Here is a 26,449-nt window from a genome sequence, read left to right as displayed (position 1 = left end):
AATGAGAGGAAAAACACCTAAGATTATTTTAATTTACCCTACCCTACTTTGCCCGAAACACCCCCCCATCTCTTAAATCCTCTCTTATCCTTTAGGATGTCAGCTTTTCTATGGCTTTTCTCAACTCTTACCTCCTCCCTCAACTTCACCTTACTCACACCTCCCTTTTCCTCTGCTCCCACAGCACCCTGTGTGAACCCAGTTACAGTGATTCCTTAGATCATTCAAAAATACTTATGAGTCCCTCTGCATGCCAGGCATGAGCAGACTAAAAGACAGTGATGGATGCCCTCAAAATGCCCATAGTCTTCCAGGGAAGACAGACGGGCAAATCATCTTAAACTGGTGCGATTAGCTTTTGCTGAAGGTGATTAGAGAAGTGCAAACCAGAGGTGAGGTTTACTCTGGAAGGGTGGGGGAACAGCAGCTGAGGAGGGAGCTCGCTGAAAAGCAGAGGGGTACAAAGACCCCGAAGGGGTGGAGAGCAGAGCATGTTTGGGGATGGCCAAGGGCACTGCATGACAGCACAAAGAGGAGTTTGGGAAGTGACTGGAGATGCTTGAAGACTTGGATTGAATCCACAAGCTCTGACCTCTGAAATTAACCCTGAAATCCACAGGGAGCCAACGAGTGATGTGAAACAGAGTCACTGGTTCGGCTTGTCCAGGGAATGTTTTGAAGAAGAACCAAGCCAGATAGGAGGCTTTAAAAATACTGTAGGTCAAAGATGCTGATAGCGAGAACTAAAAAGCTGATAGTAGAGATGAGAAATACTGAAGAACTAGAACTGACCAGTCTTCAACCCTGATTGCATGTAGGCAAGAAGGAAAAAACAAACAACTGACAAACTTTTAGTTGCAGGTTAGAGGATTCAAAGAATTGTAGGATCAGTCTATGAGACCAGAAAGACAGGAAAGATCAGAAAAGGGGGAAAGTTATCTGTGAAGACAATGAGGCTGGTGAATAATTCAGGAGACACCCAAGTGTGGCTGTTTGGATCTCCTGCTCAGGAAGCAGGGCCATCTGGGGAAATTGATTTGGGAATCCAGGTTATCCTAATAGCAATCAAGAATCCATAGGTCCATCCCCAGTGAGAATGTCTGGACTATGAAAAAGAGAGATGGATGAGCATATTTGCCAGGAAACAGCAGGTAATATCTATGGATTCCAATTTTCTTACATGTGAAGTGAGTAGAGCCAGGTGCTATCATGAGAATACAGTGTGGTCAGAGATTCTTTTACTCCTAGCACAAGAGTCAGCAATGGAACACTCATATTATGCATTTTTTTTTCTTCTCAAATTATTTGGTTGGTGCTTGACACTACTTTCTTTTAAAAGAGCTCTGCAATTTTACTTCCCTTTGCAGGTTGAAAATTTGCATGAGTTAAAGGAGATCTGTCAAGGTGTCTAAAGGTGTCCCAGTTGTTTTCTGAAATGGCCTTTCTGGTGTTTGATAAGAATTCTTTGAGACCTTTTATGTGCAAATTATTATGGTAAAGATTAAAAAATATGCATCAATAATCCCACCAAATCTTTAAGGAGTAGACAGAACTTGGGTGAATATAATAACTGCTAATGGGGTTGGGGTTGAAATTTTAAATTCTCACCTTCCTACTTTGTTCTGTGTCAGAGATATTGGATAAAGGGGGTTTCAGATGCAGTAACAATTATCATCACTGTTCTTCCCTTGAATAACTTACTCGCATGTGCCACTTGGGGCTGTTATGTTGCTAAGGACTTAGTAGAGTGGTACGTACTGTGTTGCCCCTGTTTGCAGGTTGCTCCCATAAGTGACATAAAAATTTATATTTCTGATTTTAGAGAAGAACTGAATTCAACAGTCCTGGGAACTGGACCAAATCCTACCATCAGCAACTGTAGCTGTTTTCACCTGCTGTATGTCCTACCTGTTCCCTTCTGTCACCAGAGGCTTCTCTGGGCGAGTGGTGGACATAGAGACAGCAACATCATGAGCTGCACCCTCTTCTCCTTCGTGCAGCAATGGAAGGATATCTTCCTCAGCTGATTCTGTTGATTTTTTCTTCTTCCCATGATGGGACCCTCCATCGATCAGGTTCCCAAAATTACCTGCAGAGGCAGTAGCAAGGAGAGAGGGGCTTGGTGTCAACAAGTAGAGTCCATCAGCTTGGCACAAGGGATCCAAGTCAACGTCCTCTCATGAGCAGGGAAGGAGGTCTTGGGAGGAGGGTGGAAAGAACAAATGGTGACAGTGAAAGAAGACTGGCAAGACAGTGAGCCATCCTGCCCATCCCCTATTTTCTACTGTGTAAAACCTAAACAAATTAAAAATCAAGAAACAGAGTCAAGTGGAAAAAAGAGCCACTAGAACTTATACAATTCAGTTATAAACATGTTTAACATCTCAGTGTGTATCCTTCAAAATTTTCCATGGAGCTGTTGGTAATGGATCATTGCAGACAAGTCATTTTGTGATCTGGATCCAAAAAGTCCCCCAGAGGCCCCCTGCGTTTGGAGGGTAATTGGATCATTGGGGTGCTATGCTTGCCAGTGGATTAATCCCTTAATGAGCTCAGTAGCGGAATGTGCTGTCAGAGCCTGGTGCAGGGGGATCACTGGGGGCACGACCTGCAAAAATGCATTCTTGTCCCAGGCTCCCCCTTCCTCATGCTTCCTGGCTGCCCCTGGAGAAGCAGGCGCTTCCACCTTGTGTTTCTGCCATGGTGCCAGCCAGCTTTGGATCAAATTCCCTGGAAACTGTGAGCCAAGTAAACTGCTCCTCCTTTAAGTGGCAGGTGGCAGGTATTGTGCCCAGTGAGAAGTGACTAAGACATGTGGATTTTTCATTCAACAAAATATCACAAATGTCTCTACAAAATTTCTTCTCCTCTAAGAGAAGACTTCTTTTCTAAGTCCTCCAAGACAATATCATGGTTTAAAAAGTAGGAAAAGGTTGGAAGGAAGAAAGGGAGCAGGGAGGAGTGGGGAGAGACAGGGAGGAGGGAGAAAAGAAGACAGGAGAGAGGGTGGAAAGGACGATAGGTGGGAAAATAGGGCCGCTTTTGTACTACAGATATCTCCATAAGAAAGGGTATCCTCTGCAAGGATATGGTATCACTGAGCTTTCCACCTTACAGCCTGATTGCAAATGCTAAAAGGGACTCAAAGGAATATTTACCACTTTTGGAAGGGAATAGTCTCTTCTGAATGTTTATGTCTCCACAGCCCACCACTGGTCATGGCACAGAAGGTCTTCATACATAATTGGTGCAACAGTAACCTCAATGTGTTACTGTGTCCACAACAGTGTTTCTCCCTAGTATCACTCCAGTTCTTTCTCTCCCTCCCTTCCCCATTATTTGCACCTTAATGGACCTGAGGGGGGCATCACAACATTCTACAAACAGGAGGAGACTTGTCCTAGTCTTCTTTCTAACATTCTCCAGCTGTGTAAATGGGACAGTTATCCAGCCTCTCTGGACATCCTCACCGGATCATTCTCAGATGCTGCTGGAACCATCAGGTTTTGGGAAATCAATCATGCAGCCACAGCATGAGAGCAGAGAAGGAGGACAGATGGAGAGAGCCAAGATTTGAAAGTTTTAATAGAATAACAAGGATGAGAATTGAAACAACTGGGGAGAGAGAGGCTGGAGAGATGAGCTCGAGTTCTGCTGGAGACAGAGATAGAAGTGGAGAGGCAAGGACACAGAGGAGTCCATGGCTGGATATCTCCATAGAGGAAGGGAAGATGTCATGGTGGGAGGAATAGAAGGTATGGACGTTAGCATCAGAGAAGGGAGTGCTAGGGAACAAGAGTTCAGAGGAAGGACATGCCTGGAGGCAGATCTCTGCCTCCCTGCAAACCCAGGCCAGAAACAGACCTTCTTGTCTACTGCCAATTCTTCCCTGGACAGACCCCCTGGAGTCCTACAACATGAGGCCCTTTCCTCTGCTCCAGCCCTCACAGGCCTGAAGCCAGTTCTCTCTCAGTCTGCACCCCAAGTCTCTTCTCAGACTAACCCTTCCGGGCCCTCTGCCTCCCCTATGATACAGTATCCCCCAGTATCTGCACCTGTGGACATGCAGGCCTGGGATTCTGTGTGAGGCCTCCCGCTGTATGACTCAAAGGGACTGGATCCCATGTCCATTTTCTTCTGCTCTGTTACAGAAAAGCTACCTAAATGTGGATCCAGACCCTCTCTGATGGAATAGCTTTCCCAGCTGCATAGTAGGCCAGGAAGTGTGGTACTCGATGTGTGGTATTTTTAATTTGTTAACTAATTAAAACTTACAAATGTGTGAGGAGTTATTAGTCTTCCTTTTTGAGAGATGAAAAACTAAGGCCCAGGAACTTAAATGAGCTCAGGATAATGGAGCCAGGGGTAGTAATCTAAATATGTGTGAATCCAAAACTATACTCTCCATCTTTTTTAAAGGATGAAGATAAATCTATTCCTTATATAATGATACTAAGGTAGATAAGGAATTATTCATTTCTTTCTGAGATGAAGATACAAACCCCTACCAGAGTGTGACCATCTCAGGGCACTAATTAATTTAGCCAAGAAATAGATACTAAGCCCTGTACTGGTCTGCACTTACCAATAGAAACTTCAAAGCTGATGGGTTTATCTCCAATCTTTCGGTCAATCATGGTAGCTTCAAAAAACGCTCCAAAGAGTAAAAATTCCTCATACTTTTCTGGTATAATCTAAGAAAGAAAAAAGTTACTACACAGAATTAGCTTTGTTTTTCTCACCAGGAAACTAAATTAATGATGCTGACTTGTCCATCATCATTTAGAGGCATCTGAGTCTGTTCTACCCGGAAATTCCATTTCCTCCCACTAATCAGACAGGCAAGAATCACAGCCAACAACGTGCAAATCTAACTTCACCCACCATCTAGAATGAGGCAAGTGTGACCTTCTGAGCTGCTATCTGAAAATACAGAAAATCTCCTTTCAAGTCAAAGGGTGGGATGGGTGTGTGGGTCTTTCTCAAATGCTGTTGAAACACAGGCTTGTGATGACCTTCCACTGATCAGGCTTTTAGGAAACAGGGAATCAAAGATGAGTTGCCAAGAGTCACAGGATTAAATCCTTCCATTTGAGCATAATGTCCTGGCTTAGACAGGGCACTCATATGCATTATGTTAGTTGTTTCTCTTAATAACTGTGAAAGGTCAAAAGCTGGACAATTCCCATTTTACATATAAGGAAAATGAAGTTTGAGGGTAACTTTTCCAAGTCTTCTGACCACAGAACCCTGTACTCTTTGAGCTCTAACATGTTTTAACCCAATGTCTTGGTGTTGATTCAAAATCAAACTTCAGAGAATAACGAGCAAACCAAGATAAAAGGACAAGGGGGTTAGTTGCACACATAAGCATTAACCACTCAAGTACGTCCAGGCTGGGTTGTATACACCATGGTTGCCACTGTGAGGGGTTCCCTGGTCCCAGAATCATGGGTACCTTAGAGTTCACCTACTCCAAGCTCTGCCTTTTACCTGAACAAACTAAAGTTCACACAGCAAGCCAAGTCAGGCAAGAGTTGAAATTCTGTATTGTTTCTATTGGTTTTTCTCTCTCTTTAAAATAAAAAAGGAGAGCTGCTCTCTGCCAAATCTCCCTTGTCAAGGTGCTCACAGCCTGGAAGACTACACCCCCACAGGTCACAAGACAGGAGCAGCACAAGGCAATATCTAATTATTTGCAAGTGGCTTTCATTGACCTGGAACAGACTGATGTTTCAAAGAGCAGATGTCACCCAGGCACAGAGACCCAGCAGCACATTTCTGAGTAAAGAGCCTGAGTGAGCTGGAGCCACATACTCCATCCTTCCTGGCCTTGTGATTGGATTTATTAAACTGCAGAAAAAGGCAGTAAGGTTAATCTAAGGAAACAAAGCAGTTGTGGCCTGAGGGATCAAAAGTCCCCCTTGGATAAGCACTTGAACTGTGTCCCTCAGAGTGTTGGAGGATCCAGTTTATTAGGCTCAAAATGGCCCTTCTCTGCCACAGAGGTACTGGAAAACCCAGGAAATGTTTCCATTGTCCAGGAAACACGAAGCAGGCTAGAGACTCGGTGTTGAATTTTAGCCACACTCCACCCCTTGGCTACAAGCCAGCCTCGCAGCTTGCCCTTGTGAGGCTCCGCTTACTCTCGGGGAAGAGGGAAAAACCACTGAGACCCCAGGGGAAAGTGGTTCTTGTGGCTTGGAAGGGACAAGTGTAGCAAGAGCCACAGCCACACAAGCTTTCAAATCCCAACTGCTACCTCCTGGTGGTGGGTGGCCTCCATTATGTGGCTGTCATTTTCCTTGTCTGTGACACAAGCCCTGTAATAGGGACTGCAGGGAAGAGAGAGGCTGGATATGGTACCATCAACTGGAGCACCTAGTAACACGCCTACATATACACAAACACCACAGTGATAACTATGCTAGGGACTTCATCAAGTTTGAATTGACATCCTTCTTCTTCATATCCTCCAAAGTCTAACTGAAACGCTTTCCTTTCTGGAAGCACACCTTAATTCCCCATCTAAGAAAACAATGAAGTGTACTGTCCACTGAATTCTTGTTATGTGCCAAACGAGGTACTAAGAATTTTACCTACATTATCATGTCTAATTCTGACAACTACACAGGAGAGAGGGATTTTTACATTCACTTAGAGAAAACAGTGCAGTCTAGTGAGACATTCAAAGAGCTGTCCAAAGTTACTGTCATGGTTTAGATCTGAGGGTCTTCCAAAGCCTCACGTTTAGAAAGTGGCTGGACCATAGAGGCGCTGTACTCAGCAGATTAGACCACAGCGGAGTTCAAAGCTGACGTGCCTTGAGAAGGTGACTGGTTAGAGGTAGGTCACTAGGGGCACGACCTGGAAGAGCATATCATTCCCCAGGCTCCTCCCTCTCTCTCTGCTTCCGGCTTCTCCTGATGTGAGTGGGCTTCCTCTGCCCAGGCCCTGCCGCTGTACTGTATTTGCACCTGCCAACCACGGACTGGAACTTCTGAAACTGTGAGCCGAAGTGAACCTCTCTTCCTTTAAGTTGTGGGCATCAGATATTTTGTCCCAGCAACAACAAAGTGACAAGAAGTTACTAAACAAAACTAATACGTATAGCAGGTCAGGTTCTGTACTGAGCATTCCACATATATTAGTTCACTACATCCTCAGTGAGAGGCTATGAGGTAGGAGTTACCATAAGAAATAAGCATATTTTCCTTCCCTTCAAAAAATGAGAAAAGAACAGTGAAATGAAAACCGAGCTTTGTGACTGTGGAAGGGAAGAGGGATTTGAAAAGAGGGGATGGCAATAGGGAAAAAAAGAGGAATCAAGATACATCATGTACAGATGCAAATTCCCTATAACGAATGGGTCATTGTGTACACCAATTGTACCAATAAGCTTAAATAAAAAATAAATACTGGGTTAAATGCTGAAAAAAAACCAGAGGTAATATTCCTCCAGAGGCTTGGCAGTGACCACTGCACCACACGGCCACAATGTAAACCCAGCCATCCTACTTGGGGAACAATATTTAATCATTATACCTCACTCACTCCAGGAAATCATACCATTTTATCTGTATCTCTTCATGCACTGGTCACTTTCTTCTTCCTGTTATGTTTATTTCACATGTCTTCCTCCCCTTCTACACCATAAATAAGCTCCAGGGAATTAGACTGTATTTTTCTTCTTTCTTTCCAGTGTTGGGGATGATATTTCAAGCAGAATTAATGTTCACAGAATTTTTAAATGAACACATCTCATCATAGGTTGGTTCTGCTGTGAGTTGGGGCATGGAGAAAGATTTCAATGGTGATGATGAGAGTGAGCTGGAAATACCAGCGCTGCGGGTCTCTCAGTTGTCCAGACATGTGACGACAGTTGCTGCAGCTGATGACACTGAAACTTGGGGAACATGGCAGCTAAAAACAGGAAGCTGTGGCTGCTCTGGCTGTGGGGAAGGAAGAAGCCCAGCATGGTGGTTTAAAAAATACCCTCAGAGCCTTATCTAGTCCTCCCCTTTAAACAAGCGAAGTCTAATTTCCTGCCCTTTGCACTGGGCTGGACTGAGTCATTCATCTGTAACAAGTAGAAAACAACAGAACTGTTGGTGTGTGACCCCGGGCCCGGTCATGAGAGATGGCCTTGGCCTTGGTCCCTCTGGAGTACACACTCTAGGGGAAGCCAGATGCACCTCAGGAGGACACTCAAACAGCCTTCAGAAGGGTCGCAAGGTGAGGATTTGAGCCCGCTGTTTTGCAAGGGAGCCATCTTGGAAGGGATTCTCCAGCGCCCATGAAACCTGCAGAAGATGCACCCCCTACCAAGATCGTTTTTTCTGATAGATACTTTATTAGCATATATTAATTATACAGAATATTGTATTTCATTGTGGCACTTTCTTACATGCATATCACATACTTTGATCAGACCCTTTGTCCCATTACCCTACCCTACCCTTTCCTCCAACCCCCTTTCTCTTGTCTAATAGTTTTCCTTTTCCTTTTATGTCATCTTTCTTTTTCTACATTTCACATATGCAGGAAAACATGGAATTCTTCTCTTTCTGAGCCTGACTTATTTCCCCTAATATGATAATTTCTAGTTCCATCCATTTTTCTGCAAATAGCATGACTTCATTCTTCTTTGTGGCTAACACTCTGCTGTATGTGTGTGTCATGTTTTCTTTATCTGTTATTTAGTTGACAGGCACTGAGGCTGATTCTACAACTTGGCTTTTGTGAATTGTGCCACAATAAACATAGATATGCGATATCTCTACACTATGCTGACTTTAGTTCCTTTCGAGTATATACCAAGGAACAGTACTACTAGATCAAGTGCCATCTCTATTTTTAGGGGTTTTTTGGGAACTTTTGCACTGATTTCCTGGTGGCTGTACTACTTTACATTATAAGGAGCTCTTACACACTTCCTTTTTCCATGCATCCTTATCAATATTTCTGATTTCTTATATTCTTGATAATAGCCTTTCTGATTGGGTTGAGGTGAAATCTTTATGCAATTTTGAGTCACACTTCCCTGCTGGCTAACGATGTTGAGCATTTTTAGATGTAATTATTCCCTGTCAAGATCTTGACTGAAACTTCATAAGAAACCCTGTGGCAGAACACTGAGCTGAGCTAATCCCAAATTCCTCATCCATAGAAAACATCAACACTTGTTTAAATTGCTAAGCTTTGGGGTAAGTTATGCAGTGATAGATAACCAATAACCCCAACAAGAAACTGGCCACAAAGAAGTCAACATAGACAGAGGAGGGAAGGGAAATGGGAATTTGAATGACGTGTGAGTTTCCCCTTCTCTATCGCCTTGTACACAATACCAAAATGGCCCTGGGTCTTGCTGACAGATGTACTGTCTCTGGCTCACATAAGTTCCCAACTTCCCTTGCTTTTGCTAGAGCTTACTTCTTCAGGTGTCCTCCACAAAATATCTTACAGTATTGACTTAGATTAAGAAAATCTTTTTCTAGCTTCTTTCTGCTTAGAAAAGCAAACCCTGTTTTAAAAAAGAGTGTCCACCCTCAATCCACAGCACTAGGTTACAGTGTTCTCTGGGTGTGAGATCACGTAGGAGGGGTGAAGAGGAGGAATGGGAGGAGGCAAACTGGGAAATAAGAACTTGAGAAGCCTATTCCTCATCTGCCAAGGGGACAGAAGTAGGGGATATCATCTTAGGTAGCCATTAATCTAGTCACAATTTCTGGTAAAGCCCAAAGTCACATTTCCAATATTGGCATGTGTTTTGAATACCCATCCACACACACACATCCACACACACACACACACACACACAATCTCATTAAAAGAATGCTGATAGTAACCACAATGAAATGACAGCACACATTTGCAGAGGATCTTTCCCAGCATGTGGGTTCAGAAGGAAGAGCTGAGGAGGTTGCTAAAATACTGAAGTCACACACAAGCTGAGAAATGCTCTGAATAGCTGCCTGGTGATGAGCATAAACCATAGGCCCATTGATAACAGCAAGTGTATTACAAGCTCTGCAGACCAATTTACATGGGTTCTCTCATTAGCCCCCAGGGTCACCCCCAGTCACAGCCACCAGCCCTACCTAATTTCACTGATGAGTAGACGTAAACAGAGCAGCATTAGCACCAGAGCCACAAGTAGCACTAACCCCAAACTTTCTGGTCTTGGGCCCTAATTTCCCCCTCACAATTTCTTAAGATCCCAGCAGCAAAAGTAAGTGACACTTCCACGGCTAAGGTGACCCTCCCGTTCCAGCCCCACAGTCTCCCCAGCCTCCCTAGAAATGGAAGCTCCGGAAGAACACCCGTCACCGCCAACCTGTGGACCTGGGAAGCACTCCCAGAGGCAGAATGAGCCACGCTGAGAGCTGGAATCCATCTACTTCTGCTACTGACCACTCTTGCATTAGCTTAGCAACAAACTCCTGATGCTAAGATAAACTCTGAGCGGATGTTTACAGGTGTCACACATCTCGGAGCCTCAGATCTCTTCCCATAACCCAGGAGTGGGCTGAAAAATGCTTATATGCGTTATGGGGAGTAATAATCAGGGATAAACACTTCCTGGAGTTGTGACTCCTTCACAGGTCTGGGGTCGGGGAATAGGCTCCTCAAGTTCTTATTTCCCAGTTTGTCTCCTGCTTTCCTCCTCTTCATCCCTCCTACATGATCTCACACCCAGGGAACACTGTAACCTAATGAAGCTAAACAAAATTAGGCCACAGATAGAGTTTAGTCAGTCGCCCACCGCTCACTCTCACCAACACCCTCAGAGCACTTTTCTGTCACTTTCCTTGGGTTCCCATGGAATCCGAGCTTGGCGCTGGGGGGCAGTGAAGGCACAAGGCCTCATGAACAGATGGTTGTATGTGTGCAGGAGGCAGAGGATCTGCCCCACATACGCGGCTAGGGCACTGCAATTTCACAGGGAGAATGAGATGTGAGGCAGACACCTTCAGAAGCCTGGTCAGGTACTATCTCTGCCCTGGGCTCTCCTCTGGTAAACAGCAGACATTCCTCAGACCTACCTCTGGGGGCACATCAAAGGGCTCCACCTCGACGTCAGTGGAGTTACTTTTGTCTGAAGCCTGCTGGGGTTTTCCATCATCAGCTTTGTCAGCCTTGTCCTTACTTGAGCCTTTGGATGATCTGGAGTCTTTGTCCTTGGAAATCAACTTGAGATCTTTCAGGGCCTTGGAGAATTTAGATTCCTGGGCCCCTCCTGAAAGGATTTCCACAGCGATTTCTACCAAGATCCTGCCCCGGAATGACACTCCCTCCCCAAAGCCTTCGTTCAGCTCCTGATAGTCGTCCATCACACTGTGGTTCCTGGGGGAGCCATACAGGTTAATCCAGGCAGGTCCAAAGGTCGGGAGGAAGCCTAGGAAGACCCCAGAGTTAGTCACCTGGTTATGTTCTTGAGTTTCTCATGTGTTTGCTTTGTGAAAGCTGCTCACATGCACTTAAAAATGTAGACTATTCAGAAAGGAAACAAAGGATGTATGTACAGGATAGCCTGTGACCAAAAGACACGTCACTAAAATTTCCTCCTAGTCTTTTTTCCATGAATGTTTATACCTGTTCACATTTGTAACAGTATTATAAAGACCAGCACACATACCTTTGTCTTCACTGATTCAACAAGTGTTGATTGACTCCTAACATGCGCCAGGAACCATACTAGACAATAACTGTAGATTAGAGGATAGGAGGAAGCAGACACTATAAATATTTACATTATAAACACTATGGAGGAGCTATATCTTGTGCTACAGAGGAGACAACAGGCTGATGTAGCATGAAGAGAAGTTGGGAGGAAGAGAAAGACACAGAGACAGAGAGAGAGACTGAGATTGGGCAGAGGAACTGGCACAAGCCCACTGGAAAAGAGCACAGAGCTAGAGACTGAGCTGTGTAAAAAGATTTGGGGGGGTTTAGGGTTCTTGAAAGAGACTTTGGTCTTTATCCTAAAATTTATGGCAGTGCTTTAAAGGGATGTAAGAAAGATGCCATCGTATCTGGCTGCAGTGCAGAGGGCAGTGTAAGAATGGAGGTGGACAAACTGGGGGCGACTTCATCTTCATAACTGAAGGCGTTGCAGTTTGGCCTGGTTATGGTAGTAGAGGCTGAGGGAAATGAATGTTCTGAGATACGTTCTAAGAACATTACTGAAAAGACCCAATGGTTTTTAACTTACTCCCAGCATAAATATTTTCCCTTCTTAATACACAGTATCTGAGAAGGGGCACAGTGCCTCTGGGAACATCTCTTTGGCACCATAATGCTCCTTTCTGAAGGGCAGTACAACACATGGGCCTGAAGACGACTGCTGGGTTACAGTGTCAGCTCCGGCACTCCCAAACAGTGCGACCTTGGGCAGCTTTTTAACTTCCCTCTACCTCAATTTCCTCTGGAGGAAATGCTAAGAAAACCTATCTCATCTAGCAAGATTAAAAGAGGCAACATCCAGTAAGTGCTTCACACAGGACCCTTGGAAGTGCTCGAAAATATCAGCTATTCATATGAGTATGAATAAATGTATCATCATTTGCTTAACAATTCTCCCACTGCTGATAATTAGATATTTCCATATATTTTACTGTTAAGAATCATTTTGTGTCTAAAGCTCCTGCACTTCCAACTCCACTTCTACATATTGGATTCTGTCTTCTTTGAGTAGGTTTAAAGAAGCAGGACAACTGTGTTAAAAGGGATGGAGAGACTGCGGTTCCTGATGTCTACTCTTTAAACACTCATATACATCTTCCTGCATAACATCAAGAGTTTCTGAGAGGGAGAGAGATCTTTCACAGATGAGAAGGTGATCCAGAGGGGGAGAGGGAGGGAGTGGAGGGGAAGAGGAATAAAAGGAATTAAGATAAAGTAAGTACATGTACCAACTTTAGTAGGTTAAGTACATCTTATCTCCTAAAACGAATGTAAACATTGTATACTAAATACATATACCGACAACATTAAAGTAAAACATTAAAATAAAAATTTGGAGAGATGCTTCTGGCATGTTGTAAATAAAACGTGTTCAGATCTGGCTAGGAAATCATGTAGATAGGTGAGTGGTTTTTTTTATGGAGTGGTAAACACTTCCATGTAAGGAGAAATGGAAAATAAATATGTATTGAGGTCTTTCCATGGAGCGGGCATAAAAATGTATGAATCTTGTCCTCTGCTAATGCCAAGCCTTCAGTGTAATAGAGGAAAAAATACTAATTTCATATATATGTGATTATATATTTGTGACCCATTGCACATACGGTATGTATTTGTGTGCTTGGGTTTGCACATAGGTATACATGTGAGAGGTGTGTGTGTGTGTGTGTGTGTGTGTGTGTGTGTGTGTTAACTAGCATAAATTTCTAGTTCAGAGAAAGATTGCCTGGGAATTTAAAGAAGCTTTTGTTGAGGTATTTAGAGATGATGCTCATGAATTGGGGTTTTGCAAATAAAGAACTCAGTTAAAGAGTGGCAGCTCTTTTCCTGGCCTCCTCTCCCTGACTGGTGCATGGCTGGGACTCTTCCTTCTGTCCCTGGCTGGCTGAGTGCATGGTCAGCCACAGTTCCTTGACATCTTCATGCTCCCATGTTTCATCCACGGTTGGGACAATTACTTGCGGGTGGGGATGATTAAACATGTAAAAGTCTTTCCCAGCCTGCAAGTTACACAAAAATATGCAACCAGCAGATTCAGCCTGTGGACCTGTTTACCAATCTCTGATCCAATCTCAATTTATCCTTCAATAGAGAGAACAGTGACTTCCTCAAGGACACAAAGTGATGTTCAAGGAAGACCTGGGGCCAGGACTAAGCCACTTGGCTCCACACACCATGGGCTGCAGAGGTATGAAAAGTGCTTGACAGGGCCTGCGCTAATCCTCTCTGTGTAAAGACAGGGGCTGTCACGTGATCATTTTGAGGCCTGTTTCCAAGTCAGACATGTGGGACTTTACCTTTATCTCCATCCTGCTCATTGGAGATTGTCTTCAGGTCGATGAAATGGGTTGCCAGCACCACATCATTCATGCTGCCTTCATCCCACACCTGGATTTTCACCCTCCGACACAAAGGAGGGAACATTTCCTTGAAGACCACCTGCTCATGCCATATAGGATCAGCACAGTTCTTTTGCACCGTGGTTCGACCCTAAAAACACAGGCAGGAGAATATGAGCCATGGAAGGAAGAAACTGCTTAGAGAAAACTCTTCAAGCCAGCTGGAGATATAAAATGAGTTGCTAAAAATAATGAAACTGCTTCCCCCGACTCCTATAAAATCAATCACACAAGGAGAACATTACTAAGGACCAACTTTGTGCTGGATGTCGCCCCAGGCACCTGAGGCAAAGTGAGTCACTGCCATAGGCAGCTTCTCATCAGCACATCAGACTGAAACTAACACCTGTGCTATGAGCAGGAACTGTCCCAGGCACCTTCAGGAATGCAGTGAATATAGACCCTGAGTTCACCTCTTACAAGACTACAACCTTCGGGTGAATCACTACTATAGTCTGGCCCTTAAGTTTCTCAACATAAAATGGAGGTGATGTTCTATATGACATCCATGTTCATCCCAAGTCAAAAATACACCAGTGTTCACCCTTGCCAAAGGGAGGAGGGGGCCAGGGATGTAGCTCAGCAGCATAAGTGCTTGCCTGGCAAGCCTGAGGTCATGATTCCCAGTACCAAAACAAAAAACAAAACAAAACAAAGGGAAGGGGCAGGTAGGCACATATTTTGAAGGTAGAGACATATGCCAATCATGGTCAAGTTCTGACTGTGTACCTGGCTCTAATACTTGCAAAGGCTCTTATCCAGGCCAATGTAGGACAAGGGCTACTACACATTGTGAAACAAACTGGGAGACGGTGCTTATGCTACAGGGCCTGGAGGCTGGGGAACGGCGTGGGGAAGCAGTGAGAGGCAAGGAAGGATGTCCGCCTGCCTGCGACCTTAGCCGCAATCACACACAGCACCCTTCCATCATCAGCAGTGGGTAACCCCCCCACCTCCCTGCCACCTGACACATGGCCTTTGGGACAAGCTTTCTCTTTCAAGATATTTTCTAATTTGTATTTAAACTTTATTCCATTTGATTAAAAATGCCCTGGATGTAGAGCAGGGGTCTGGTCCAGGCTGGCTAGCATAGGTTACAATGGCCCCTCACCATCTGCCCAGCAAAGGAGACCTCCACAAAGGGATCCACCAGGTCCTTGCTGTCACCCACAAATGCTTTGGTGACGTTCGCCATGATGCTGGAGTTCATTTTGGGCAGTCCTTCTGCTCTGTAGAGTCTCACATAGAATCTGGCCCAGGGTCTCTCTGACGGAAAACCTTGAGGGATCAGAAGGTTCCTTGGAGAGCAGAAAATTAAAAAGATCAAGAGCTTTCTCACTTGGAAGACTGTAGAGTGAAAATGTAAAAGCACTTTGGAGCAGAAAGGAAGATGATGTGCAAGGAGACAGATGCACCCCTGCACCAAGTTTTCTTCCTAGTATCAGTGACGGTGAAGGGTACAAATTGAGGGAGCATAAACCCAGTCAGGCCCTAGAATTACAGAGTAGACCCCGTCTCTCACTCTCCATTTTAAAGAGATGCATTTATGACTTCCCACTGTACACACCAGTAGTTGAAACCACAATTTTTTTAAAGAAAAATCAACTACATTCAGATAAATTACATATGCTCAGGAATAGCTTATCTACAATGGGCCTTTAGAGACAAGACAGTTCCCATCTTGGAAGCTGACTTTCCAAAGGCGAGCTGTGCCTTGTGAGGCCATGCCCTGCTGCTTCTGATAGAGTAGAACCCAGGTGGCCAGGCCATGGACTTGGCAGTTCTTGTGCACCGGTGAAAAAGGGGAGGAGACAGGAGAAAGAGACATACAATAGTGTGTAGCATCTCTCCCAGACAGCCCCAGATAGACCTCTCTCACTTTTCTATTTGCTCCTCAGCATCAGAGGTTTTGGGGTTGGTCTTTAGGGTGTCGCCTTTGCCAGTCACATTGATGTCACACTTCAGGTAGCCCTTGGCGCCAGTCCTGATGTCACCGGGGTCCGTGAGCAGTGCCCACTTGTCACAGAACTGATGGCCTATAAAAGCACTTTGACAGTTCACATCCTCCACAGATGAGCCGGTGGCACCCCTCATCCTCTCCCTCACCCCATGGTCTCCCAACACTCTCCCCTCTGTTGCTCTTCTCGGTTATTTCCAAGCCTCCTGCTGTCCCCCAAGCCGTCTACTTCCCACCCAACCTAACCCAGATATTTGGGAAACCCTCGACCTGGTGAATCACTAGACAGAATCCCTGCCTTGACCAGTGAGGAGGACAGTAATGGAGCATAGAAGTCACAGATATGGCTCTTAGGTCTTTTTGTTTGTCCTATGCCATAAGTAAATCTAGACTTCTACCTCATCTTCAAAAAAACCATGAGACTGGATAATGCTGAGCTCCCATTGCCACACGACAGCCAACACTAAAGGCAATGGGAGCTGCCACCCTTTCCCTGAGAACCGTGATCTCCCAAGGTATGGTACTCAGGTCACCGCCCCGGCCACGCCCACAGCCTGGCCTCTGAGGTCAGGTGAGTTGGAATCATTGGAAGAGAAGCGGGTGTTCATGAGAAGTTCTGTTCCCTGCTGGCTCTGTTACTCATCAGCTCTCAATCTCGGACAAATTACCTGTTGTCAGAATTTCACTTTCCTGTAAATCAGGGGTAATAACAATTATTACAGAAGCCCCGATATAAAACGCTGTAGTTATTATTGTGTGTTAGGCTCTCTACTCTGCACTTTATGTACATTTATTAACTTAATGTCCCAAAAACTCTGAAGGTGATATTAACTTATCCTCACAAGGAAATTGAGAGACAGAGCAGTCAAATCCACTGTTGAAAGCTGCACAGCTCGGAAGCAGCAGAATGGAATTTCAATTCAAGGACTGTGATCCCAGAGCCTATATATTCTTTTCCCAATACTGGGGGTTGAACCCTTGACACTGAGCTACATCCCCAGCCCATTTATTTTTTGTTTTTTATTCTGAGACAGGATTTCACTAAATTACCAAATTGGGCTCAGCCTCCCAGGATTCTGTAATTACAGGCTGTGTCACCATGCCCAGTGCATATTCTTAACTTCTACGCTCTATTACTTCTGGTCCCGTCTCACTGCACTAAATTAGGCAGAACTTGTCTGAGAAAAAAGAATCTACTCAGACATGGACATATAACTATCATTAAATTATAAAACATTTCTCGACAAGAGCCGCGTCATACTCTGCTTGGAATAATCAATGCTCAGGGTCATCGAACGGAGGGTTGAATGGATGAGTGGGTAAGTGAGACGTAAACCACAGAAGAGTGAAGGTGGAGAGGTGCTTTCTTACCAGGTTGATTATACACAGTTCCCAGGTCTACTTTGAAAGAGCCGATCAGAACGCTTCCTATCAGCTTGTGGTGGAAGACCTGAGGAGAGATGGAGAGCAAGTCCAACATGATTATCTCTGAGAATAAGTCTGTGAAATGGGTTCATCTGAGTGTCTTCTACTGTTCTTGAACAGTAAATTCACCTGAGCTTCTTCAAAGCTTGCCCTTTGCCTGCCTTTGACTCTTATCTGGAGCACATGGAGCACAGTGGAGTCTGGTCACCAAACCATAGGGCTCTAAAGAGCTTCCAGAAGCTTCTCACTGGTACCTCATCCCGCTAGCAAGCATTCAGCCACCAAAGGTCACTGACTCTCAGCACCTGAGAGCTTTAACTGAAATTAACACTAGAACAGTCTTCCTTCAATACCCACTTCTACCCATTGAAACTCTCCCATCCAGCCAGCCTAGTCCTTCAAGCAACCTTCCCCGACCCCCACCTGCAACTGCTTCCTTTGTCCCTAACTCCCCAACACTTTGTCCCAGCACCAAGTTCTGTCAAGCTTTTGGTAATGTGCACCAGAAGAAGAGGGGTGCTCACCCTCCGTACTTGTTGTGTTCAGAAGTTGGCAGAGCTCCAAGCTTGGTTACAGCATTATCTTCTAGTGTGAATATTGCCCCTACGAGGAAGTCCTAGAGGAAGATGACTGACCTGGTGCCCATCCAGATGTCACATTGTATGGGAAACTGATAAACAACCAAGAGTCATTTCATTTTAACCCAGAAGAGAGAAAACTAGGGTGAGGGATGTAGAGAAAGACAATGGAGAATCAAGTGTCCTAAAATCTTGGAAGTTCTGCCATCCAGAATGGGAGAGGCCCTTCCTGTGTGGCGCTCAAGCACCAGATGAAAGATTTCAGCTCAAGATAGGGACAGAGAAAAAAAAAAAGGACAGTTTTTATATCAGTCAGTGCTTCTCAGCAAAGGAGTGGGATTTCCAGAGGTGTGACCTCCCCACCAAAATCATCATCCTGTCCAAGAGCTCCCTATCATGGGTGAGATAGAGAGTGGTCCTGCACCAGTTGGAAGCCAGACTACATGGCCTCTGAACTTTTTTCTGACCAGAAAACCATAAGAGCCCCTCAATCCAGGGCAGTTTTCTGCTGTCTTCTACCCACCATGTGGCCTTGTTTATAATCGATGGTCAGGAAACATTCCGTGAATTAACGAATGATTGAATAGTGGGTGAATGGGAGGATTTCACAGCTTCTAAATGTCTCCTTTTGGCAGAGGCAGAGAAAACAGTAAATTCACCTGACCTCAAGAAGTGACAGCCCTTCCCATTTCTCTTTCCTCTCTCTCTCTCTCTCTCTCTCTCTCTCTCTCTCTCTCTCTCTCTCTCTGTTGCCCAAAGTTTCCAGCAGTGCCAGAGACCCGAGGGGAAGTAAGGACAGCCTGGCTGACTGGAAGAGCTATTTAAGGCCACACACAGAAAGCTCAGTCTGCAACTTGCCATGCTTCAGTGGCTAATGTGGCTTCTCAGAGGACAAAGAATGATCCTCCCTTCACAGGAAATGGTCTCTGTGGAGAAGATATAATATCTTCAAATAGCACCAGAAACCTCCTCAAGTCATCCAGCTGATGAGTGAGTGCCTGGCAGGCCTCCTGTGTCAGTCGTGAGAGTGTCAGGACCCTGGGGAGTTCTCGCACACAGAGCACTGGGGCTCTCTGCACCTTGGGTCGCTGTTAAGGGAAGATGGTCTTTGCACAGCAGTGTCACATCTGCTTTCAACCCTCTTCTCTTCCTTCTCCCACCTTGAGTTTGTTCCAGGCACACTAAATTTCAGTTTATGAACTAGCAGAAAAGTCATGTTAAACATTCCACTCCCAAAAGCAATATTCGTCTCAGAATCTTTTGTTTCTCTCTCTTAGGGAAACCAAAACATTATCTTCTTTAAAGTTAGAGGAACAACAATAGGTAATTCCAGATGTGACCCTCTACCAAAAATGTACCTGTTCCACAGTCATGACTTTGTCTATGATCCAACATAAAAACCCAGCAATGACAAGGTGTGGTGTTACCGATCTGTAATCCCAGCACCCTGGGAGGCTGAGGCAGGAGGATCACAAGTTTGAGGCCACACAGTGAGTTTGAGGCCAGTGAGATCCTGTCTCAGATAACAACAAAAACCTGCAGAGCCACTCTCAAAAATAGGCAGTTGCCTGGGTGATGGAACAAACCTGGGCAATACTCCAGGTCCCAAAATATCTTGTCTTTGTGCCTGAAATGCAAACACTAAGGATGTTTGGCTCTTGATGGCTTTTCTTTCCTCAAGAGTCACATTTTTCAAGTGCTCCTGGGAAGGATAACATCATAATTCCTCTAGGACCTGTGTGTTAGTGCAGGGCTTTGTTAATGTTTTACTGTGGGTATGTTGTATATGTGTCTCTCTATCATATTGAGTGGAGGATAAAGACAGGTGTGGGAAACAGGGAATTTCCAAGTCAAGTCTTGTCATCTTCACGATCCCCATGAGAGCTGGTGTGACGGTTGGGGAAAGCAGTCCCGGTTCTCTGCACTATTACACTCATGCATAAAGCAGAGCTCTGTCCAACATAAGCTCTTTGGAAAACAGCGCTCACTCTTCAGCCCACCCCATGCTGCTCACACACTCACCCCACACCTCTCCATGGGAGAAGCAGCCATTCCGCCGACTGGCAGGACAGATGCAGTCTGCTGTCCTTTGGTCTCTGAGCCTTTGCTGAATAGTGTATGACCCCACTTAGCCTCCCGCCTCTGTCACTGGAACCCGTATGATGGTTTCAGCACAGGCACTTCCCTTCCAAGCCCTGACCTCCACATGGTGGGCAAAGCTGAATGAGGCCTGGGGCTGAGCCAGCCGCTGGCTCTGTTTCTACCCTGATCCAAGGGATCAGCAACGCCCCTACCAGGCAGACCCAATCCTCCCTGGGCGGGTCCTAAATTCTACACTGAGACCACTTTTCAGCATCCCAATTGCTCCAAATTACATTCCCTGAACCAGCATTACTATTGATGAGACTGATATAGTTGGTTGTTCCCTAAGTCTGTTCTATTTCTCCCTCTAGCACCCACAAGGAAGGGAAAGGGTCGAGATTGATGGCCATTAGTGTGATTACCATCGATAGAAAGAAACACTAAGATTTGCCTGACTGAAGAAATCAGCTACAAATGGCAATCTGTTAAGATGTCTTGAAGTGTATGTTTCACATTCCCATGTCTGATTAGTAACAACTTTACTGTAGCTCGCACTTGCTTCCAAAAGTATAGATCTTCTTGAGGTGGTTTTCCTTCCCAAACTCTTCTCTCCTGGTGATTCCAAGTTCCAGCCTGTTGGTTTCAAACTCACCAACCCAGATGCACTTTCCTGCATCTATTCATCCCTAAGCATGCTAAGCTTTCCTAGAGAATCTCCAGTGCCTAGAACTCCCTCCCACTTCTCCATTACCCAGGTATACTTACTGAGAGTTTGATGATCTTGTCAAAAAGGTGCACTTGGGGCCCAATGAAGTCAAAGACAAAGTACTGCAAAACATAAAGTCCTCATCAATTCCAGCCTTGCACTTAAGAACCCTCCCTCTAGAGTGAACTCAGAAATTAGTACTGTTCTGAGTAACTGCTGCATAGCCCTCAGTTGCATGAATATGGTGTTTTCAATTCTTTAATACAAAAATAGAATGCTATCAGCCATATTCTTGCATAGGACATGTGTGAGTGTTCCTCAAAATCATCAAGAGAAGTGAAATTGTTGGTTATGGACTGTGTGACTATAATTCTTTCATATTAAAGTATCTGTACAAATTGTTCAACCATTTCAGAGTCCCACCAGCAGCCAATGAAAGTAGCTACTTCTCCACACCCTTACCAGTCCTTCAATCGCTAGTTATTTTCTTTATTTCTTTTTTTCTTATAATGATAGGTGAAAATGATATTAGTATGATATTATTTAGGAATGAAGTAATCTAACTTTTTCAAGTTTTTCCAGTTTCAGACAGCTCTGTGAAATTACCAAGGAGAATGACCAAGGAGAAATAATACAAAGAAGTTATGGACAAGAAGATTTTTTTTGTACCAGGAGTGGAGCTCAGGGTCTCACACTAGCCAGGCAGGTGTTGTGCCGCTGAGTTAAGAAAATGACGGAATTTCAAAGTTGAAGAAATTACCTTCTTCAGATAAGAAAACTGAATGCTAAAGAATTTAAAAGATATTGCTTAGATTATATTGCTAGTCATTTTTGGACCTGGGGCCAAAATGTATTGCTCCTAGTTATCATAAAAGAGGTTAGACAGGTACTAGATGTTTCATCTGACCTTTGAGTCAAGTTCTTCTCAAATGTGAAGCTATATGATTCTCAGATGCAGTGAACCAGGGTGGTGTCTGTGTGTGGGTGGTTGTGTGTTTTGGGGACTGAAGCGGGTTGAGGAGGCAAGACTGGGAGGCTATCGTCCCATGAGTTCTTTTTCTCTTTGTTTTGGGCTTCAAGGGTGGAGGGATGGCAAGTTAGAGGTGCACAGAGCATTAAGAAAGGAAAAACTGACCACTAAGATCTTTCTTTCAAAAGGCAAAATAGAAAAACCAAGTTATGTCATCAGATACTATAAGATCTTCAGAATGGTGGCCCTTAGATATCAATGAAAAGTGACATATTCATTGTTTTCTGTTTGATAAGAAAATACATAGCACATTTTAGAAAATTTTTATATACAGTAGGGCTCTAAACTTTTTAAGAGTCTTGGCGTTCAAATTTATGTGGAAAATTAGCTTATGTGGAAAATCCCTCTTCCCTGATAGGGCTGAAGACACAGGACCTGTGGCTTCCCTTGGGCTGATAAGTTGCTTTCAGTGGCTGCTGCTTCTGCTTAGCTTCATGTCTTTCACATCATACCTCCTCAGGCAGATTCCTGAGGCCTCTTATTCTCCAGACACTGCTAACTGGTTACTTCAGCAGCTGGCAACACTTGGGCTTGAAAGTTAGGTCAAAAGCTATGACAAATGTACTGAGTTCACCTTCTCTATTTTTACCTGATTTCCTTCTGATTATACTTGGGCCCACTTTAATGTCATTTGGATCCAGGACATACAAGCATAATTAGAATAATTAACAAACCTTAGGACTTTGTAGCTTTAAAGCATTTTCAGACACACTACCTCATATCAAACTCAGAATAAAAGACAAGTGTAAGGAGTGGAGCACAAAGGAGAAAACTACTGACATTTTTAAGGCTCAGGGGCAGGAACCATAAAGAGAAAAGGAATTAACAGCTCAAATGGGATTTGGGTATTTTCTGCCAATGCCATTATCCATGTCCTCTCTGCCTTCCTTTTTAATTAGCACTCCCATTAGGGTAATAATTACGAGCTTACTGCATTTTTTGTAATTTGTGGTGTCAAGGCACCTACAGGGAAACAGGAACTCTTGTGCACTGTTAGTTGGAGTATAAATTGTTACCTTTTTAGAAGGCAAATTGGTGATAACAAAAGTTTAAATATACTGTACATACACTGTGCCCAGTTATGCTGTATAAATATTATTATAAGGAGTAGCAAGCAGCTAAAGAATTAATATCCATGCATGAGAGACTTTATGATACATCAAAGCAGTGGAAAATTCTTCAGCCATGAGGGGAAAGTGAAGTTGAGCTGCATGTCTGCTACGGACTGATCTCCAAGGTACTGTGAAAAAGAACAAGGCCTACCACAGTGTATAGAGAACACTACTATTTGGGTACAATATGTTCTTTTATTCCTATGTGTGCTTGGAATCTCTCAGGGAAATGGCCAGATGCCTGGGAAGATAGCAGCCTCCAAGAGAGGGCTAGGGAATTAGGGACCAAAGCTAGAGCGAAACAAAAATTTTCACTGTCATTTTCTACTCTGTCATTTTTTCCCATATATTATTTTCAAAATAGATTCAGTATGCTTAACATTATAGACATCTGTCTTTAAGATTTTCCTTTACAATTTCTACACAGTGGGGCTGGGGATATAGCTCAGCAGCGTAACCGCCTGCCTGGCAAGAACAAGGACCTGAGTTTGATCCTCAGTGCTGCAAAAAAAAAAAAAAAAAAAAAAAAAAAAAAAAAGAAAGAAAGAAATTTCTGCACAGCTTAGAAAAACACAACCATTTTACCCTCCAACATAGTATACCTTCTTGCAATCAGTGACTAAGTTTCCAATGTCTCAGGCATGGAAAAAAAACATTGAATGCTTTTTTTTTTTTTTTTGGTCTTTTGGAGACAGGGTCTCATTGTGCAGTTCAGGCTGGCCTTGAGCTCGCTTCATAGCCCAGGCTGGCCGCAAACTCACAACAGTTCTCCTGCCTGGGCCTCCTGAGTGCTGGGATTACAGGGGTGCACCTCCACACCTGGCTTCAACGCTTATTGAATACAAACCCTGAGTTTCTCGTGGGTGATGACGAACTTAAATAAAATAGCTCTGTTAATGTACTGATGACTTTAAAATTGGAAAAAATTGTTTGCCACTCCTTTCCATTACTTTTTTGTTGAAAACTTTTCAGGGCTGTGTTTTAGGAGATTCAGAGGATTTGCCGTGAGCTTGTGGAAGGGACTGGAAAGGGGTGGGAGGGGCACAGCTTTTCTGTTCCGTGAAGACTCCTAAGGGAGGCTGAGGAGAGGATGGACGCCTTGCGCGCAGGATTGCGCTGTGCTCCGCATGACTGACCTCATTGTAGAACGGGCTGTTGGTTCCCTCCTTCACGGTGCTCTGCTTCTTCTCCTCCCCAATCTCAATGGTCACGACTGGGTCGATGTTCTCGCCCACCAGCTGACGGGCTTCGATGATGGTTATGGAAATCTGCAACACGAAGCAGCGCACAAGCCGCTCTGACATTGCTGCCCTTTACTTGGCGGGAACTGGGGCCGGGCAGGAAGAGCTGATCACTTACTTGATAGTTTTGGGACTTGACTTCCCCATCGTGGATCTTAGTCAGCAGTTTTGATCTACCAAGAAAAGGTTTCGTTTATCTGTTTCCTTGAATAAGAACATGCCTTAGATCCATAAACCATAATAATATTTTACCTAGTCTTTCTAAGTAATTTCAATTATAATGTATCACACAGCCTCTCTACTGCTCTGGAAGAGGTATAAGTGGACAAGTAACTGAACCTCTCTCAAACTCAGTTTCCCTATCCTAAAAATGTAGCTGAAAATAGAACTTAGCACACGAGCTTGTTAGAATTAAATAACACAACACATAAATTTAACCTAATGCCTGGCAAGAATAAATGTCAGCAGTTTTTTAGGAGTAAAACTGCCCATACTATAGGATTTTATAGAACCAGAACCTGTGATGCCTTAGAAAGTCAAATAAGGATTTCCAGTCTCCCACCTGATCCTGCACACAAGATTGGCTCCTTGTTTCTAGTAGATATAATACTTCTGAGCTTTATGATTGCTTTTGAAAGGATTGATAAAAGAGAAAATTGGAAGCAATGATGAAGATGTCATCTCACAGAGACTTCATGTCCAGGGCATTTCATTTATCTGGACTGTCACAGGTAATTGAAAACAGATGTGCAACACCTGGACCCTTAGTGAATGGATAACAATAGAAAGAGATGAAGGGTCCTTGTCATCCCAGGAGCAGGGGGTGGGAAATGAACCGAGCTTGAGCTCCTACTAAATTTTGTTCTCTTAGTTTCTGACAATACCATCTCGCATTTGATTTTCTTCTTTATTCTATCTCTATTAGTAATTGAGGCCAGCAGAGAATAGAGCACGCCAATAAAAATATCAAGGCTTTGGAGTCAGACTTCTCTGAATTAGAATATTTGTTCTCAATTTGAGACTTTAGCATTAATTCCTCTACATTAAAGCAGACGTAATAATTTATATGCTCTGAGGTTCAAAGCAATAATGTATATAAGAAAAGAGACCTATCATTTAGCATGTTCATTAATAAAACGGCAAATTCATACTGACTGTTCAGTATGTGAAGCCTAGTGTTAGGCTTAGTTAAGAGAAAAGCAAAGATAAATAATTCATCATCCTGACCCTATCTGCATTTACAATTTGTCCAGAACAGAGAGAACAAAGACATATGAGGGAAAAAACTAGTATACAATGTGCCACAGGGGGAACATTATGTGATAGAAGAGATGAAGAGAAGAAATTCCTAAGGGCTCTGAGAGCAACAAAGACTTCACTGCGGAGGTTAGATCTGAACTGAGCATTTGTGGGTAGGTAGAATTTCAATTGCTGGATGCTGTTCCAATCAAATAGAAAGAGGAAGACTACTGCTCCTTAATTCTCTTTCCTCTGCCTTCCTCCACCAGCTCTGTAATCTTGGTAAAATAAATGACCAAGGGAGACCTTGAGAGATATTAAAGAATGATTGAAGTCACTAGTCAGAGGCCGGGGCAAGTGGTGGTGATTGTCAGGGTGCAGTTGGAGGGCTTTGTAGTGAGTATATGGCATCGTTTCTAGTAGAAACAGAGGACTTTGTAGTGAGTATATGGCATCATCTGGCACTAACTGGCTTTATTGACAGTAACACCTCTGAGTGGAAACACAAGGAAAGGGCATGGTGAATTATCACAAGGGAGAGACTGACATAAACAAGTATGGTGGGTGAAAGCCCTGGTAAGCCCCATTATTGGCTTCTTTGTATCCAAGCTTGTTTGCCCTCTACTTCGCACTCTTCCCCACTGAACATGGCTTGACCTTGTAACTTGCATTCAGCCAGTAAAGCAGAGCACAGATGACTTCCCCAGTTCCAGCCTGATTCCTCGTGAGACCTCGTGCACTCTCGCTCTCTCTGAATGCTGCTGTTGCCACTATTGGATCAAACTGGGACTAACCTGCTGGAAAGTCTGATGCAATGCGATGGAGAGCACGGTGCTCTGGCTGAAGCAACACTATACCAACCTACCCGAGAACTAAAATTAGCAGAGCCACCAAGTGACCACAGACACCCAAGTAGCCCATCTGACAAGTATCACAGGCAGTAAAAAAATCCACCCAACACAAGGACTCAAGAGTAATATAAATGCCCAGTATAT

General features: G+C 44.1%; 1 protein-coding gene across 6 annotated transcripts in view; it reads right to left on the bottom strand.

Annotated features, from left to right (window-relative positions):
* Fer1l6 (fer-1-like family member 6) overlaps positions 1–26,449 on the bottom strand; it is a 148,651-nt gene that overhangs the window by 84,581 nt on the left and 37,621 nt on the right. For all 6 annotated transcript variants that reach the window (XM_013507932.1, XM_013507931.1, XM_013507936.1 and 3 more), the window contains 10 exons: positions 24,334–24,388; positions 24,111–24,242; positions 20,892–20,954; positions 17,413–17,491; positions 15,964–16,120; positions 15,196–15,382; positions 13,983–14,175; positions 11,046–11,398; positions 4,586–4,694; positions 1,909–2,089 (listed from right to left, as the gene is read on the bottom strand). In XM_013507932.1, the coding sequence (XP_013363386.1) occupies positions 1,909–2,089; positions 4,586–4,694; positions 11,046–11,398; positions 13,983–14,175; positions 15,196–15,382; positions 15,964–16,120; positions 17,413–17,491; positions 20,892–20,954; positions 24,111–24,242; positions 24,334–24,388 (1,509 nt within the window). The remainder of the gene's footprint in view (positions 1–1,908; positions 2,090–4,585; positions 4,695–11,045; positions 11,399–13,982; positions 14,176–15,195; positions 15,383–15,963; positions 16,121–17,412; positions 17,492–20,891; positions 20,955–24,110; positions 24,243–24,333; positions 24,389–26,449) is intronic.

Source organism: Chinchilla lanigera, unplaced genomic scaffold (assembly GCF_000276665.1).
Source record: "Chinchilla lanigera isolate Chin_1 unplaced genomic scaffold, ChiLan1.0 scaffold00139, whole genome shotgun sequence".
Taxonomy (NCBI): Eukaryota; Metazoa; Chordata; class Mammalia; order Rodentia; family Chinchillidae; genus Chinchilla; species Chinchilla lanigera.
This window is presented reverse-complemented; position numbering and strand designations above follow the sequence as displayed.